The 19,429-nt window shown below is 40.7% G+C and overlaps 1 protein-coding gene across 2 annotated transcripts in view; it reads right to left on the bottom strand.

The window, feature by feature from the left end:
* The window catches only part of LOC110685197 (two pore calcium channel protein 1B-like), a 31,014-nt gene extending 21,477 nt beyond the window's left edge, over nucleotides 1-9,537 (bottom strand). Inside the window, exons 1-5 of one of the 2 annotated variants that reach the window (XM_021861678.1) lie at nucleotides 9,423-9,537; nucleotides 5,111-5,254; nucleotides 4,851-4,958; nucleotides 4,662-4,757; nucleotides 3,705-3,835 (exon numbers count right to left, since the gene is read on the bottom strand). In XM_021861678.1, coding sequence (XP_021717370.1) covers nucleotides 3,705-3,835; nucleotides 4,662-4,757; nucleotides 4,851-4,958; nucleotides 5,111-5,254; nucleotides 9,423-9,536 — 593 coding nt within the window. In that variant the 5' untranslated portion in view covers nucleotide 9,537. The remainder of the gene's footprint in view (nucleotides 1-3,704; nucleotides 3,836-4,661; nucleotides 4,758-4,850; nucleotides 4,959-5,110; nucleotides 5,255-9,422) is intronic. The other variant, XM_021861679.1, reaches the window with a different exon arrangement.
* Between the last annotated feature and the right edge of the window lie 9,892 nt (nucleotides 9,538-19,429).

Genomic DNA, 19,429 nt, shown 5'->3' with positions numbered 1-19,429 from the left:
GTAAAAGGTTTAAGCACCTCAACATTGATATCATGAGAAATAACAAGGCTCACGTTGCGAAGAACTTCCACAGACGGATTATCTAAGTTGCTGGAAATGATATCTTCAATCTGAACCTCATCAGTTCACCAATTCCTACCCGAATCAAAAAGCCCATCAATGTGATTTCTCTTCTTTCTTTGAGAAGCTTTATGATGGAAATATTTGGTGTTCTTATCTTTATCTCGAACCTCCGACACACGACTTCTCATACACCGGAATGCTTCATTTTTTTATGCAACTCATCCAACACTTGTTCAAGTCTAGCGCACTCCCTACAACTATCTTCTGAGATCCCGCGAGGAATTTTTTTTGCATTCCAGGGATAAGACCCCGCCAAACAGCACTAATTTCCCCCATAGTTGACTCCCCACAAGAGTCACCCAATAGCAAACTCGGCTCAAACTTTGGCTCCTTCCACTTCGCACTTCTCCTTCTTGACATAGAGATCTGATCTATATCATACTAGATGCTCAACCGTAGCCTGAGGAAACAAATCAGTCCAAGAGCTGCTAACCAAGAGCCGGTCAAGGCGTTCACGAACACAAGTGTCAAGAGAGTGGACTCTCTCCCAAGTGAACCTGCTGCCTACAAAACCCAAATTCAAGAGACACAATCATCTACAGCATCCCAGAAATGCGGCACCTCCCTTCTAATTCGATCAACCCCTCCCTCCTCATCATAGTAAAGTATCTCATTAAAATCTCCGCCAAACAACATAAGCACATCGACATCCTCACACAAATGTCGCATCAACCTCCAAGTTTTGTGTTTATCTTCCTCCTTCGGCCACACATACACCCCTACAAAAACAAAACGCCATTTAATATCACCGTTCACAACATCACCACAAATAAGATTTTGGGAATAAGAAATCAAAGTAAAGTTAACATTTTTCTCCAATATAAACATAAACCTCCTGCCTTCCCTCCACTTGCCACACCAAAAGCATGAACAAAGCCTAGCCTCTCCTTCAAATCCTCCTCTCTCTTCTTTTTTATCATAGTTTCCGACAAGAAGATAATGTCGGGGCGCAAAAAGAATTGCTCCGTCTACGGAGCTGATGAATTGCCAAGGTCCCTCGGCAGTTCCAACATAAGATACTCATTGATATTGGTGGGGTTGGTCCTCCGGCGAAATGTCAGTGTCCATTATGTCAATAGTGTCCATTATGTCAATTATGTCAGACAAAATGAGTCTAGTGCGTTTTCCCACGTCTTTTGAACTCACACAATCTACCATATCTATGCCACATTTTTTATGAACAGTGGTCAAACTCACCTCATTCTTTTGGAAACTGCCTCTTTCAATTTTCTTGTATTTTTGATTTTTCAAAGCCTTAGGACAAAAATCCTCATGAGCATTCTGCCCTCAAAGATAAAACTGGTGGGGGGAGTACTTTGGGAAAAGAGTGTTCTTTATTCTCAGCATAAAGAGTGGGGGTCAACTCTAAGATAATGGTAGCTTTGTCCTTATTCGAAGGGGCAATAAAACAAGTCCGATTGTTCCACACAAGCCACTTCAAGATTCTGATCGGAAGCACTCTGCTTTCTACCCACGAGATCCTCCTCCTCGGCTTAGTAACAAATACAATACTCTTTTTGGCCTTCAAGTTCTCCACCTCCTCTAATTCCTTTGCCCTTCCCTTCCTAGGAGTAACTTTGAGAGCCAATCACCAACCAAACTTATCCTTCTCTTCCTGTGGTGAATGAACCATAATTAACGACCCATAATTCCACAATCAAAACAAAAAAAGGAAGATGTTCATAAGCAAAATCCACTCGCAAATCCCTCCCCTTTTTATCTCGTATCATCTGAAATAAGAGGCATAGCAACATCAAGCATGATTTTGACCCTTCAATACCTTTCGATATCTAAGGAATCCTCCTCAATCTCCAAAACATCTCCAAAACCTTCGGTTAGAGCACGAACAAGGGCATTGTTTCGGGGCTTTTTGGAATCCCTCGGAATACTGGTCGTGAATATAGCCGGACGGTCTTCGACGCCTGCAAAATAACGAATATTGCGGTATACGGAAATTTCGTCTCCGACGATCAAGTTAGTGATCGGAAAGCGAAATAAATGTAGAGAGAAGTTGAGCTTTGAATGCTCTTAGAATGATGTCCCAATCCACCCCTCCCATTATAAATGATTGGGGTATTTATAGGGGTAGGAAAGTGTGCTCCTTTAGGGTAGTGCCCTAGAATTCCGTGCTCTGATTGGCGGCGCAATCAGGAGAAGGCACATGTCCAAATAGGGGCGTCGTTTTTGCGGCTCTCTCGGGATTTGGGCCTCCTGATGTTTGGAGGCCCTTTGCTCTCATTTTAGCGCTCTTTATGTTTCTTGACACGTGTCATCTTCCTATAGGGACACGTGTTGCCCTTTACCTGGGCCACGTGTCACTATGGGATTGGACCAGGTGTTGGGGTATTTTTACCCTAAATAGGCATCTAAACGGCAATTAAAAGAGAGGTTCTTAATTCGAATCCAAAAAGGTGAGTAAGGGTCACTTGATCCGGCTGTTCATCTCCATCCACTTCTTTCAAAATTGCCAATTGATTGTCAAAGCACCACGGTTGGCCTTTCAGCACCTAGTCCATATCAAGCCCAAGGGCGGATCCAGAAATTTTTTATAGACCGGGCCGAAGTTATAAAGCATTGCAAATAATAAAGCCACAGAGAGATATGAGTTTAAGAAGCCTACACGAAAAAAAAAAAAAAAAAAATCAAATAAACAAAGAAATGTGCAAACAAGGAGAATTGAACCCTTAACCTTCCTAATCAATGCAACAAGTAACTAACCAACTAAGCCTACTATAAAACTTGAATATTTATACAAGCTATTTTATTTATATAATATCAAAATCTGGGCATTGGGGGGGCCAAGGCCCGGGTAGGCCCCCCCTTGGATCCGCCTATGATCACGCCAATGGAAGAATTAGAACATATACAAATTAGGGCTTAGAACCCTAATTACCAGACTATGATTGGGACCTATGATTGGGACGAGACACTTGTCATAGTCTGTAAGTAATCTTCTGACGAGCATCAAAGAGAATTTATTGTCCTCATCACTAGGGTTTATAGCTCCAAGGTCAATAGATTTCTCTTCCTCCTCTCGAATGCGTAGTTAAGCATAATTATTAGCGATCTCTTTCGCCATGAGTAGAAGAAAAATCCGGTAGAGCAGTCGTAAATCGGCAAGAAATGCTATCGCAAAGATAGAGATCGCCTCGGACTTGTCACTTAATCTAGCCTTACTTGTGTCAACGCGGCCAAACACAGTGTGGACACAAAATATAGGTAGGACCTCGATGGAGCAAAATGACCAAACATCCTACAACAAGTGTTAAAGGAAAGCACTTGTTTCCCCTTTACTATGCCTGTTTGAAAGTAAATAATTTTGCAAAAAGTTGTTTAATAGTATAGATAAGGACCCCCTTTGCTCAAATCATACTATATATCAAATTTTGGCCAACAAGATGTTACAATTATCTCACAATGTAGCAATTTCAACCAAAAGTAACCAATGAAATTCATACACACCATAACAAGAAGCTACAAGAACCAATTTCAAGTGCATTACATTTGTGAGCATAACAGTCGTACAGAATTATGTTGTAATGATAATTTAAGGAAATTAGAATAAGCAACACAAGTAATACCTGATATAAAGAATGAAAAAAAAGACTCGTATATAAGGAGCAATCCTGAAAGGAAGAAAGTTGAAAGCCAAAGGTGATAGATAGAGCCCAAATATCAGCACATCAGCCGCCAATACAATAAGGAATATGACCTGAAAGAATTATAAAAAATTACAAAAATCAAATAAAAGAATGCAGTCTCAGTTCATGAAGTCGTAAAACATTCCTTTAAATTAAGCCAGAGCCAAATTAGGGTAGATATTGATGAAACCCTTTATTTGTGGAGGATACCATATAAGCCTGGAGAAGGCCACAAACATGTTTTTGAGCTCCATAGAAAAAATATGGATTTTGAGGTGCACATAACATAGATACTAAAACCCATAGTGTATCAATCCCAAAGTATTAAGCTGATAAATAAGAAAGGTGATTCCGCTGATAGGAGACTTTTGACATAGATACTACTTAAGCAGCTGAATCGTGTTCAGCTACAAATGGATTTCAGCTATTAAATTGCTGGCTTTTCTGGTGGAGTTTCATGATTTTCAGTTATTGGTCAAACATGAGTTCAAATTTTATTGTCCTCTACTTAAAAAAGATCTGTCAAAGTAAGGGATTACTACCAATTTATCACCTTACAACTGTGTTGGTAATATATAAAAGACAGGATGAAGTGGGTATTTCTAGATGATGTTTTGATGAATAAGGATTTTGGTAAGTTCGCTTATCGTACGATGGTAACCATTGTATGTGTTGATGTAATTGATGCTGTAATAGGAGCTCCATTTATTTAAACAATAAATATACGCAGTATTAATTGAAAAGAAAAAAAAAAAGGGGGGGGGGGGGGGGAACCTAAAATCTCTAAATGACAATATTGATTAGTCATAAATAGGACTCAATCTTACTCGAGAAAAACTGAAAGAGGAGAGAAGCAAAATCGACAAAAGATTGGAAATGACAGTGAAGCAAAAGTACCTGTAACTTATTTAGAGACTTCTTCCAATAGATAAGTGGACCTTCATATACAATTGGAAATAATATGTGAACTAGTAGCAATACTAAAGTTATAACCTGCAAAATGATAGAAGTTCCAAAAAGATTTCAAAAACTTTGAGATGTTAAAGTCCTCAATTTAAGCAACATGGGTCAAAATGAAATTCATACCTCAATTATAAGAGATTCAACGCCAGTTAAGTAAGGCAGTTGACCAAGGAAAAAATAATCCCTATCATTACAAGAATGTTCACTGTATCTCCCGCACCATAAAGGTCTCTGCAAAGGTTTTGAGCCAAGAAAAGCCAGATTTCAGAAGTGAAAATCCTCACCAGTCACAGCATTTTTTATTTATTAAGTTATTCCCTACTGATCATATATTAAAAACACTGAAAACAATATAGATGAGATTAAAGTAAATAATTAGTCACCTCAATAAAATTTAAGACTATCAATGCGAAATAATTGAGCGTCCAAAGAAAATCGAAGCGAGTGTAAACAAAATACAACTTTGCTAAATTTTCAAAGTTTGAATCATCTAGAATCTCCTCTGGTAGACCAACACCATCTTCTGCCTGCAAATTTAGCAATATCAGATGACATTTAAAAAAAAAAAAAAGTTAAACTGCAGAATTTGTCACAATTCGTTAATAGACAGATAAATTTATTGATATGTGAAATGGAAACCATATCCAGAGCCCAATTTTTAAGGTAGGAAAATTCCATGGAAAACAGAAATGGTACACATATATCTACTGAGGATGATAAATCCTTCTACCTAAGATGGGAGAACAAGAATGAACCAACAAAAAAAAAAATTATCTCACAAATAGATCTATGAGAAGTAATAACCCATCACTCTGCACTACAAATATTAAGTATCAATTACTCTTATTATCCGACTTTTTTTTTTTGTTCTCAAAGAAACAAATTGAAATTTTTTTTTTTTTTATAAACAAAAGATCGTTACAATTAATCCATCATTTTGGGATGCCAGAGTGAATTGAATTTGTAGGTACTAATGAAGAAGTATTTTGGTGCCAGAGTACAACTACACCAATGTCTTATTCCAAAAAGGTTGGATAAGTTACATGAACTAAGAATGTATATATTCTGGTTATCTAAAAAAATGTATTTCCTCCTTTCCTTTTGTAACTTACACTAGAGTCTCTAGCAAGGTTGTTATCTTTAAGTTGTTTAAAATTCCCTCCATCTAAGTCATTTAAGCCTCTTAGGCTTCCTTGACTTCTTATAAAATTCTCACCATCCATTCCCTTTACCTTCCTCAACGGCGCGTCTAACCGCCCAAATTAACATAAAGGCTTCTCCCCTATCTACAAATTCCTCCAAAAATTAAATTCCTAATTTTATCCATTATAATGTTGCCACACGTCCATCTCGATGCATGATGCATCTCTATTGAGTTCATCTTCTTTATAAGCCACTTTTCAAATGCCTAATATTCTAAGCCTGTATTACAACAGTGGTCTGATAGCCATCCTATAAAAATTTTCCTCAAACTTACAAGCACACTATAATCACAAAATAACCCAATCACTGCTCTTCATTTGAGCAGGCCAGACTTTCCGAATTTGTAACTTCATACTTCTTCCTTTTTTTGTTATACTTGGAACACTTTGACTTCAGTACTATTCACATATGCTAAGGACTATCTTTGATGATTTACTCACTCCGTTTTTTAATATTTGCATGACTTTGACTTATACAATATACACACTCTCTTTGACTTAATTTTTTTTACTATCATAGAATGAAAAAAGATTAGTAATATATCATTGGATTAGTTAAAATTTCTATCTTCATAATTTAATTTTTTTCTTACAAAGTTTTACTAATAGACAAATTAAAGATATTAATGGTCAAATTTATGTCTCGACAAATGTGGTCAAAGTGATACAAATATTTTTAAAACAGAGATTTGTCTTAATATATAGTTTCATAATATCAAAATTTTACACATTGCTAATAGGAAATATGTCCCAGTAGGCATGAAATAATTGTGTTGAGTATAAAAAAAATAAAAAACTAAAAATAAAAGGAAGTATGTAATTCAATAGTGAAATTTTTGACATTAATGTAATAGAAAATTCAGCTTTATTTGAAAATAATAGGATGCAATTAACTTTTGTAGCAAAATTAGACCATAAGTTATACAATAACACATGGAATTTAACGAAAAGACACCATCAAAAAATATTTTTAAAGATGAATCTTAAAATCTTCTCTCTTAATACACTATAATTCTACAAGTATATGAATATTGTTGGAATTGTCCTAGTAATCTTTGAAATGAAAAGTGAAAACCTAACCACAATCCAATAAAGTGTAGTGTATCTATGCTTAGTGTTTCAAAATAAAACAATCTCCATATTAAAGTTTATAAATGTATTTCTGTGAATAATTTACACAAATAGCTAACCTTACAACATTTATAGAAAACATGTGAGCATTATAGACATCTTGTATTGATACCCCAAATTCTTTGTAGAAATTACATTATTTTGAGCTATTGATTTGATTCCTAAACAATTTTTATTTTTTTTAAAAAAAATAATAAAAAATATGCAACTACGTTTCACATAATTTTTTCCTTATTGGACAAAAAATATGAAAGTCAACTAATCCCTCTTATCATTTTGTTCTTCGTATTTGAAACCTTAGCAATATACATAAGCCGAGAAAATTTTCTAAATTATTCTCAATATATAAAACATAACATAATCATGTTGGATTTTTATTTGATTCGTCTTATTGAGTAGTTTTATTAATATCCAACTATTACTTTTTTATTAATATACAATTATTTAGTCAAACTAATGTATTAACAAACATGTACGGTTAAATGGGAAGAATTTAGGATCGAAGGGGGAATTAGGCATTGACACCATGGCTTATTATTTTTAATTGGAAATAGTTAAAAACTTCACTATATCAAATACTCGCCCACACATACACAATATTTGAGCATAATCTACCCTTTAGGCCCATTCTCTTGACTTGAAGATCATAACTTATGCTTTTTTTTTTACTTGCAAACACTTTTATTTTCACGCTTGCCGATGTATTATTTTAATCGTTTTACCAGTATGTAAAAATTATAAACATTTGATATTAAAATAGTATAAATCAACACGAATCTAACAAGAACTCATATGATTATATTTTGTCTTAGCTATAAATCATCACTGCTAGTCAAAAAGAAGCAAATGAATAATGTAAAAGTCAAACTGTTGCAAGTATAAAAAAAACGGAGGAAGTATGAAACTTATTAAATTTGATCTAAACTTAAGTGAAGCAACTTTAATTATGATGTAATTCAGTCCCATACTAGGCTTTTTTCCAACTGAATTTAAGTTATCTTATCATACCTAAAACTAGACATCATCTTAATCCATCTCGATTCGTTAGCCAGATCTTATTTCAACTTAAAAGACCATACCACATAAATATAATTGGGCCTTAGATAGTCAAAAATCATAATCTAACACTTGGCCTTCTTATAATCACAGACAAAGTGATGCTAACTAGTTTAAATGGTAAAGTTTTGTTGGATTTTCTAAGTGTTTCCCCTTAGTAAAACTCCAAGTCTAGGTACATTTTCTAGAAAGATCAATCACAAAATTTGCCTTAATTGAGTGATATTAATCGGTTGACTTTTTCCCATACCAATATTTCTTTGTGCCATATTACACTAATACTTCCTTATTTATCCTAGCCGTTTGCATCTTGATTGAAAGGATAAATTGAATTCTCTTGATTGATTAGTGGTGATGACTTGATTATAGGGAATTAAAATTCTCCTTTGACTAATCATGTGTCCAAGTACGTTATGCACATCATGTTTATAGAAAACTTAATTGCCTTCCTTTTGTGGTTGGAGTGGACTACTACTATATAAACCAAGCCTTTGCACTTCATTTGTATACACAAAAAAGGATATACTTCTTTTCTTTACTCCAAAAAATGTTACAACAAAATAGTTTCTTGTTTTGGGCATTGATCATTGTGTTCTCAATCTAGCTCTTCGTAGTACACCGGAGAGTTAGAGTCGTGTAACCCTGGAGGTCGATTGCTATGAGTTCATGTGTACAAGTACGGGGCAAATTCGACTTTAGGGCAGTGATGTTATGTCACGCCACGACATTAAATCAGATAAGTTTGCTCTAATATTAGCTGCTATTAGTCATAATTCCTACAAGTTTTACCGTGACTACTCAGCTACGTAACTACCTTTGTGTCACTTTATAGATCAAAAATATACTTTGATTCAATCTCTGAAAAAGTGATGCTAATTGCTAACTAGCTTAGTTGGTAAAGTTTTTCCGCGACTACTCAGCTACATAACTACCTTTGTGTCACTCTATAGGTCAAAAATATACTTGGATTCAATCTTGGAAAAACTGATGCTAATAATTAGCTTAGTTGGTAAAGTTTTACCGCGACTACTCAGCTACATAACTACCTTTGAGGCTTTGTGGAACTTTATAAATCAAAAATATAATTGAATTCAATTCAATCTCAGAGAAATCATCATCCGAATAAACCCCGGAGAGAAGTTAATCACCCCATCAAACAACGAAACAACAGACCTACATTGTTACTGTGCAAATCATCTCTGCAATTGGAAACAATACTGCTCGTTGAACTACTCAAATCTAAAATCCAAGTAATTAAATTAAATCAAGAACAATCAAAAATGAATAAATAAGGAAAAAGAAGTACCAGATCAACAAGAGCAGCAGCCCTTTCATAAACAGAGCCACGAGTAATTGCTGACCTCCGATTCAACGCGGGCGTGCGACTGCTACTTTCTCCTTTCAGAAATGGCGTATCCATTGTTTTTTCCAATTCAGTTCAGCAGGAAGAAGCTGATTGATGGAAATTGTAGAATTACAGTTGATAAAGGAGATTTGGAAAAGAAAAATATGGGAAAAGTGGGAACACTATAAACAAAGGGTTGGTTATTTTATTCCGTACTAGAGATTTGTTTTATTGAATATGAATATACTATTATACTGTACTATTTAAATATTTTGTTGAATTTTCTTTGGTATGAAATTGTCATTTGATGTGACGGCTTACAAGTGAGGATTTGTTTTGTTGACAAACAAATTCATTGAAAATTAATTTTTTTGGAAATGAATTTATGCATGCTTGTTTGGTCGATAATAATGTAGAAATTGGGATTTTTTTTTAGGAAGTTTCACTTCCCACAAAATGAAGGAATTAACTTACCTAGTCCCCCTAGGTAAGTGGAACTTCCCATGGGAAATGGAAATTCCTACATCCAACCAAACAATTTTTGGAAATTATTAGGAATTATAATTTCATGGGAATTTCTACTTCCCACATCCAACCAAACAAGGCCTGAGAATTTAACACTTGGATAGGGAAATATTTCCTCCGTTATATAATACTCCACTAGTGTGTGGTTCGGATGATGCCCCGGGTTGCTAGTTTGTACTTCTTTAATTTGATAATTATACTCAACATTTTGTATAGCTAGTGTTTAGTCTGAGCATTGTCTCGATTGTTATTTTTTTTTTACCTCATATGTAATTTATTTCTAATGTTGTGAAAAATAAATAAATCATATAACCTCTAATTTACTTAATAAATGTTTGTCAAAAAAAATTATAAATAAATAAAAGAAATATATAATGTTATTTAATTGATAACATTACTAATAAAAGTTTGTTAAGACGGTAAATGTACCACCTTTATGTGATGGAGGTTACGAGTTTGAATTTAACTCAAAACATAATTAAATTTGTTAAATGAAGTGGCAAGCTTACGTGACGCATATAACTTCAATAGTGACGTGTGCATATACTTTGAAAAGTTCCACATGGAACTGTTCCTTTGAAAGGAACGTTTTTTAATATATAAACTAGTTATTGGCCCGAGCGATGTTGCGGATCACTATAAATTTTTAGGTTTGATAAACACTAACTTTAATAGGTTACGTTCAACAATATTTATAAGTGAATAAAAATATAATAATAAATTTAAGATTAATGGGTGCTAGTTTTTATTCATTTTACTTTACATAATAAAGTAGTGAAAATTTTGACTTTGGGTACCTCAAAAATGGCCTCATCTGACTTTTGATACCCATCTAAAATTTTATTTTATTTTAGTACCCATCAAAGTTACAAAATATAGATTTTGGTACCACTTACCAGAATCCGATAGGGTTCCGTTAAATGGGGCCTGTTTCGGGGTTTTCTGATGTCCTGCGGGAGAGTTACAATTCCGAGATTGGAACCGGACGCCTGTACCTGCAAAATAACGGAGACTCCTGAGAGCTCCGCCTCCAACGGTCAAGTTAGTACCTGATTAAGGAGTAACCAATACAGAAATTAAAGTAATCAGATCTCTCTAGGTGAGAGTGCTTAGTGTTGGTAATCTGCGTTGTTAGCGAGATTAGCCGGTTGTTAATAAGTCTGTTCTTCTCTGCTTGATCTCTTAATTATTCGGTTGTTTGATTAATGAGGATTAATCGAGTATTTATAGCCTTGGGAAGCGTGCAACTCTTTAGGTTTAAGGTAAACCTAGGGCTGATCGGGCCTCTAGACTGAATTGGGCCTTGATGGCCGGTTGTCCCACTTGGCATGGGTGGACACGTGGCGTGTCTTAAGTGGTCCGTGGAGGACGTATCTGTGACTGACCCGTGGCAAGCTCCTGTTGGCCTTCGTGAAGGACACGTGGCGGAACCTGGTTGGTCCACTTGTCAGACGGTGATTGGTGGATAAAAATCCCCTAATCATTTGCCCCTCACAGGTGGCACGCGACTGGTCACGTGTCGCCTGTGACAGGTGTCGCACGGTGACAGGCGACGGCCCGTTACAGGTGTCACCTTGTAGACGGCCGAGAGATTTTCCCGCCCAAATTTGAATTCGGAAGCGACCCTTCGCCTTCTCATTTTGCCTATAAAAGGAAGTGCTGACTTCGGTCATTTTCACATTTGAGAACTTTTGCGAGAACATTCGGACCCCTGAACTTGCTCTGACATTTTCGGACTTTTTCTGCCTACCGCCTGTTCTGACAAGCCGACTGACCCGAACTTCCAGGACTTCATCAACCGTCACCCGTTCAGGTAACTCAGTTCTCTTACTCTTAATTTTCTTTTTATTTTTTGAAATGGCACCATGGAAGCACACGACACGCCCTAAGTTAGTGATCAGCCGGTCACCGGGGACGGCTGAATCTAGGACTAGGAGTGCCGCCTGCCCTTTTCTGGACCCATCTTTGCCCTTTATACAAAGTCCGACTGAATCTGTGTCTATGCAGAACGTGATGGCCAGAACAAAAAAGACTGCTATGATATCAAACTCAGACGGCTCCTCCCAAAGGGTGCTCCTTAGCGAAACATCTGACCAGGCGCCAGATGTAGAACGAGGCGACTGTCAAGCTGACAGTTCTGAGAGAGGGACCAAGGTGTTCCCTTCTCATCTAACCGTGGACATGTCTAATTTTCCTTCTGCTCCTTCTAAGGGAGAGGAGGCGGGCCCCTCTAGGAGAGGGGAGGAGTCGTCCTCTTCGGACTCGTCAGGGGACGAGTCCGAATCCAGCTCTTCTGACCATAGTTCTTCTGGCTCAGAAGAAAAACATAGCCGCCTACAAGAGGCGAGAAGTTCTCATGCAGTGGAGAAGGGGGATAATTGGGCAGAGCCGTCCGCCTCTTACAGAGAGGAAAACGCCCCCTACTACTGCAGGGTGCCCCGGGGCCGGATTGCAACCATGCGAGACAACGTGGCGAGCTTTATTGCTAACCATAAAATGGGCCCGGAGTATTTACTGTTTGTGCCGGATCCAGAAGATACTGTCGTCTGGCCGGCTGGTACCAGCTATGGTGACGGCTGCTTTGGCTGCTATGTGGCGGCCATCAAAGCTGGACTGCGCTTCCCATTACATCCGGCTGTTCAGCGGATTTTAGATGGGTATGATCTGGGGTTATGGCAGTTAGCCCCCAACTCTTGGGTAAACGTACTCGGCTATGTGGCCGGGTGCGAATTGAACGGGGTGGAGCCAAGTTTTGAGGCTTTCGCCCATATGAACTATCTCAGCCGGACCCCTAAGTCGGGAGGTACCGGCTGGTATCAACTAACAAGCCATAGGGGTTACCTCATGACGAGAGGTAAGGCAAACAAATGGAAGGATTGGCGGAACACCTTCCTTATTATCGAGAGTTCAGACACGGAGCTGAACAAACGCTTTAACAAGTGGAACAGGGATCCGCCTCTTCTCGCAGGCGGCCGCAGCATGCCGCCTGTTCCCCCAAAGGCTAAAAAAGAGATCCTAGACAAAGGACTCTTCAAAGTAGAGACTAGGGTGAACTCTACTTCAGGGGTACGAGAGCAAGTACCCCTAAATTGCGTCCCGAGCTTCAAGTGGCTCTATGACGAGTACTTTTTGGCCGCCTGTGGCCTCGGCAGTCGGTGCTCTAGAGGTAGCCGGCCTGACGAATACTCTGTTTTTTCACGCCTTGTTTACTTGGGATTTTTACTAACTTTGCTGTTTATTTCTTTCAGCCGACGCCATGAGTAAAATAACAGCATCTAAGACTGCGGCGGCCATGCTGCGGGTCTCACTAATGAAGCAGTCGTATGTCGACTCCCCCAGCAAGGAGGCACCCTTGGTAGGCTTTGAAAACTCTTCTCCTTTTAGTTGTATTATGCATATACTAACTCTTTTTGTTTTCAGTCTGGCACTCCAAGGGCTTCTTCCTCGCAACAGCCGGACCCCAAGGCCCGGAGGACGACTGTTGCCAGCTCTCCTGGGTCTTCCAGGAAAACAGTGGCGGCTGAGAAGCAGCCGGCCACTTCTTCAAAAACCCAGGCGGGGCCGCCTAGATGTATGGACCCTCACTTGTAAAAAACTCACCCTTGCTTCTTTCTTGATTAAGTCTAACTTGTTTTATCCTTTTACTTAATGCAGCCGGCCCCCAGGGACTTGACTTGGTTGAGGTAGCCAAGTCAATGGTTAAAGTAGTTCCTCCCTCTGACAGGGAGGCGGTCAAGGGTGCCGGCACCCTTGACCTCGATGGAATTTCAGGGATCCTAGCTGAGGTATACTTAGCACCTTTTTGAGCTTTTGAGTTCCAGGACGCCTGTTAACTCTTTTGATTGGAAACTGACGCCTGTTTTTCTTTGTACTTAGGCCCTGCTCCGAGTCAACAGCCTTCGCAAGCCGATTGATCGGAAAAACAAAGAGGTAAAGGCCGCAAAGGCTATGGCCGCCTCCAGCTGTGATAAGGCAATGTTTCAAATTGCCCAAAATGAAGTACTGACCATTGATCTTCTTTATTATCAGGCGCAGGCGACCGCCGCTGTTCGGGCTCAGCTAGAGGCGGCCCAAAAGAAGGTTGACGAGCTGGAGGGGACCGTCACCAAACTTAAAGCCGAGCTGAAACCCCTTCGCCAAAAAATGCACTCTTACGAGGCCATGGAGAAATCTTTGGCTAACGTAAAAGAACGCCTGGTGAACCAGGAGAAGAGTCTTACCCAAGAGCTCTCGGACAAGGCCGAGCAAGAGAAACAAGAGCTCGTCCGGGAGATGGTGGAAGACTCCGCCCAAATCCAACGCATGACCTGGGAACGACTGTTCCCCAGTGCCGACTTTGCCTCATGGGAAAGAACGTACCGCCAGTGTTCGGAAATATATAATCAACAGATCCTGGCGGCTGCTGAAGAAGAGGCGATGGACGTTGCGTTGGAGGAGGAAGAGCCGGTTGTGGCGCTTGTGCCACTTGGGGGTAAGGCATCAAAAGATGATGCAGCCAAGGCCGAGTCCAGCAAGAAGAGTGCTGACCAGGCGGCTGCTGCTGATACTGAACTGCCCCCTTCTTAAGCTTTAAGTATATTTTTCTTTTCACGGCCTGCGTGTCGTTTGCTTTGTAATTACCCGGCCAGGGGGCCGGGGTTTTGAATATTCTGCTGGCCTTTTATGGCCGGCTCATTTTAATCAAATATTTTGTTTTTGTTCAAATTTGTCTAAGTATTTGAAATTTGCTCACTTGACCGACTGTTGTGTATGGCCAAACGTTAAGACAGGTAAGTATGCCGCCTATGCCCCTGGACGACTGGTTGTCTGTTTCCAGGATAGATGATCAGTCGGCCATTTTATCAATCGGTATTCGAACTCTTTATTCAATTTGACCAAGTAAATAGAATTACCTAGTAGCCAAGGAATTTAAGTAGGAAAACAAGCGGCGGGTACCGGTTGTTTCCCTTTATTGCCAATGTTGGCTTTAAACTCGTTATTTTTTAACCTAGCAAGAGTATTGGTTGAGAGCCTTTGTTTATTAAAAACAAGTGGACGACTCATACCCTTTAGGCTTCATACTAAGTTTGAGTGACTATTAAGTTAACATAGGAGTTACTTAGTCTTTGTCACAATCTTGATTGAGTAGTAGAGGTATCAGGCGGCGTAGGCCGGCTAGACCCCTTGATTCACCAATGTAAGCTATTAACTTAATAGGTTATCCAGTAGGAATAAGGGTTCGAGTGCCCTTGTTTGTTAAAAACAGGCGGACGACCCAAACTTTTTAGGTTCCATACCAAATTTGAAGGAGTGACTATGAGTTAACTTTGGAGTTACTCAGTCGCCGTCACTTTTGTTTGAGAAGTAGAGGTACCAGGCGTCGTACGCCGGCTAGACCCCTTGATTCGCCAATGTTTGTTGGCTATTAACTCAATAGGTACCCCTGCATTTATCCCAAGTAATACAGGCGGTTATCTGACTCAGATGTCAACTGCTACCATTGGTTTGGTTAGTGATAGAGTTATCTTTGTCTCAAAAACGGCTACGTGGTTGCCCTTGGGGACAGTCGTATAGGTGCCGTGTAATTAGTTTATAGAACAATGTTCCACCCAAAAGGGAGCTGCTCTCTGCGACGAATTTCATCCGGAGGGATGCCGTCGGACGCCTGCTATGATGTTGGGACAGGTCGAATTAGTTTTTTAGTTTTGATCAGGTGGCTTGGCGCCTGGTCTGATCATTCGGCCGGTGGCCTTGGTAAGTTCTTGGTGAACGTAGGTGCTAAGTAAAAGAAGGGTAGCCGCCTGTTAGGTACAGGATCGGCCAGGCCCTTATCTTTTTAGCTAAGTATTGTGAGTAAAATACTCGATGGAGAGTAGCCGACTGTAAAGGAACAGACGGCATGCCCCTCTACAGATAGTGAAACTCAATGGAGAGTAGCCGACTGTAAAGGTACAGACGGCATGCCCCTCGTAATACAATATTGAATAGTAAGTGCAAACTTTATTAAGTAGCTCTTTACTTTACATCATTCAGAAGAAATATTTTTTAAGGTTATCTACATTCCAGGTTCGAGGCAACGGTTGTCCGTCTGGTGTTTCCAGACGGTAGGTACCGTCCCTGACTTCCGCATAGATTCGGTAGGGTCCTTCCCAGTTGGGAGTTAGTTTTCCAGACTCATTGGCCCTACCAACTGCTTCCATTTTTCTAAGTACAAAGTCCCCTACTTTGAGTGGACGCCTGTGTACGTTGTATGATCTAGTCATTCTTAGGCGATAGATCTCATGGCGCAAAACAGCATTGCCCCTTTTTTCAGGAAGTGAGTCTAATGCCAGGCGCATAGCTTCCCAGTTTGCCTCTTCATCATATAGCATTACTCGAAGAGTCGGCTCGTAGTGTTCTATTGGAAGAACAGCTTCTGCACCATAAGTTAGGAGGAAGGGAGTTTCTCCAGTTGCCCCTTTTTCAGTCGTCCTAATGGCCCAAAGAACATGTGGTAGTTCATCCGCCCATAGGCCGCCTGCTCGTTCAATCTTTTTCTTGAGACCGTCTGAGATGATTTTATTAAAGGCTTCTACCTGGCCGTTTGCTTGTGGACGGCCGACAGATGCAAAGTAATGTGCAATTCCTTGGTCTCCCAACCAGCTTTTGAGAACAGGCGTCTCAAATTGGGGACCATTATCAAAAACCATAGACATGGGAACCCCGAACCGAGTGATGACGTTTTTCCAAATGAATGAAATTACATCTTTCGTCTTGATTCCCTTTACAGCCTCCGCCTCTACCCATTTAGTGAAGTAGTCAACGGCAACAAGTATGTACCTTCTGCCGCCTGTAGCAGGCGTATATGGCCCCAGAATGTCCATGCCCCACTTAGCAAACGGTAGTGGGCTGTGAATGGTAGTGAGGTCAGTAGCCGGACGGTGAATTAATTTGCCAAACCTTTGGCACTTGTCACATTTTTTCACCATCTCCATTGCATCTGCTTCCAAAGTAGGCCAAAAGTAACCCTGCCGCCTTGTCCTTTGAGCAAGCATCCTACCACCTATATGGGAAGCGCAGAAACCAGAGTGAAGATCATCTAGTATCTCTCGTCCCTTTTCAGGAGTAACACACTTTAAGAAGGGTTGAAGGTGCCCCCTCTTGTGAAGTTCTCCCTGTATCATTTCAAAACAGGAGGCTCGTTTTTTCAGTGCTGCCGCCTGTTGAGGATCATCCGGCAGTGTACCGTTTGTCAGATATGCCCTGATTGAATCCATCCAGGTTGAGCTTCTGTCTAGGATTCCAATAGGATTTTCCTCGATGCTTCTCTTCTCCATTACTTCCCAAAACAAAGTCCGAGGAGTATCGGAGGAGGCGGATGATGCTAATTTCGAAAGTGCATCTGCCTGGTTGTTTTCTGATCTCGGCACTTGGATCAGATGGAAATCCTCAAGGGAGCCGACTGCTTGCCGGACCGCCTGTAAATACTTGATCATGGCCGGATGTGTTGCTTCGTATTCGCCATTGTACTGACTCACTATCAGTTGTGAATCAGAACAGGCGTCTATTTTCCTTGCCCCTGCCGCCTTACACATGCGGATCCCGGCTAGTAAAGCTTCATATTCTGCCTCATTGTTTGAAGCCTGGAAACTGAAGCGTAGAGCATACTCGAACCTGTCGCCCTCTGGAGATTGACATACGACGCCTGCTCCACAACCGTTTGAAGTGGAGCTTCCGTCCACATATACCTTCCAGACTTGGTCTGGAACTTGAGAGTCAGGAGGACGGGTCATCTCTACAATAAAGTCAGCAAAGGCTTGCCCCTTCACTGCTTTTCTAGGCTCGAAAGTAACTTCGAGACTCTGCATTTCTATGGCCCATTTGATCATTCGTCCGGAGGACTCCATGGTGGTAAGGGGCCGCTTGATCGGTTGGTCGGTATACACGACGACTGCATGTGCCAGAAAGTAGGGCTTCAATTTTTTAACAGCCATGAAGAGTGCAAGACCAAATTTCTCCACTAGGGGATACCTCAACTCGGCATTTTTCAGTACGTGACTGACAAAGTAGACCGGAAGTTGACAGCCGTCCCTTTCAGCAAGGAGCACCGCGCTTAACGCATGATCAGAGACGGCCAGGTACATGTACAGATTTTCTTTGGGCAAAGGGCTGACCAGCCTCGGCAAGGAATGCAAGTGAACCTTTAATTTCTGGAAGGCGGCCTCAGCATCCGGCCCCCATTCAAACCTTGCCTTTTTCTTAATTGCCTGGAAAAAGTATAGGCATTTGTCGCCTGATCGGCTTAGGAATCTTCCCAAGGCCGCCAGACAACCTGTTAACTTCTGAACCTCTCGAACGGTACGAGGCGACTGCATGTCAATGACCGCCTGTACCTTCTCGGGGTTCGCCTCTATTCCTCTCTGGTTGATAAGGAATCCGAGAAATTTCCCAGACTCAACTCCAAATACACATTTCTTGGGATTGAGCATGACATGGTGCCGCCTGAGTGTGGCGAAAGTTTCTCGGAGGTCCGTCAGATGATCTTTCTGAAGTTTAGTCTTGACAATCATATCATCAATGTATGCCTCGACGTTTCTCCCAATCTGATCAAAGAACACTGTGTTTATCATTCGTTGGAAGGTAGCCGGAGCATTCTTAAGACCAAACGGCATGACCGTGTAACAGTATAATCCCTGATCAGTGACGAAGGCCGTCTTCTCCTGATCTTTCTTCCACAAAGGAATTTGATGAAAACCAGAATAGGCGTCCATAAAACTCATCAAGGCATGGCCGGCTGTTGAGTCGACCAGGTTATCAATTTTAGGCAGAGGGTAACTGTCTTTGGGGCACGCCTTGTTCAAGTCTGTGTAGTCTACACACATTCGCCAGGTGCCATTCGGCTTTTTAACAAGTACCACATTTGCAACCCAATCTGGGAAGTAACATTGCCGAATGAACCCTGCATCAAGTAATTTTTTGACTTCGGCGGCTGCCGCCTGACCTCTTTCTTCACCATGGTTCCGTTTCTTTTGTCGTACCGGCTTCTTTTTCGGATCCACAGCGAGTTTGTGTACTGCCAGATCAGGACTAATGCCTGGCATTTCATGGACTTCAAATGCAAAGATGTCCTTGTATTCTTTCAACAGGTTGTGAAAGTCGTCACCAAGGTTTCTCAGAGCAGTCGTCCCTACCTTGACTGTTCGGTCAGGATGGGAGTCGTCTAATATCAGGTCCGCATGTTCACCAGCCGGCTGAGGGCGGAACTCATCCGGCCGGTCCTCTGCCAATGATTGCTATTTTCTTGCTTTTCTTGCGGACTCAGTCTGGAGTGCCTTTCTCTTTTTGTCGCCTGTTTCTTGAACAGGCGCACTTTCCTTGACATTGTCAAGGTCTGTTTTTTCTCCACTTGACCCAGTGGCCATAACAGTGGGCTTGACATCCGAGAGATAGCACTCTCGGGCCATCCTCTGATCTCCCCTAAGGGA

This window comes from Chenopodium quinoa, unplaced genomic scaffold, assembly GCF_001683475.1.
Source record: "Chenopodium quinoa cultivar QQ74 unplaced genomic scaffold, ASM168347v1, whole genome shotgun sequence".
NCBI lineage: Eukaryota > Viridiplantae > Streptophyta > Magnoliopsida > Caryophyllales > Amaranthaceae > Chenopodium > Chenopodium quinoa.
Note: the sequence above shows the minus strand (reverse complement) of the source record. Positions and strands in the feature narration are given on the sequence as shown.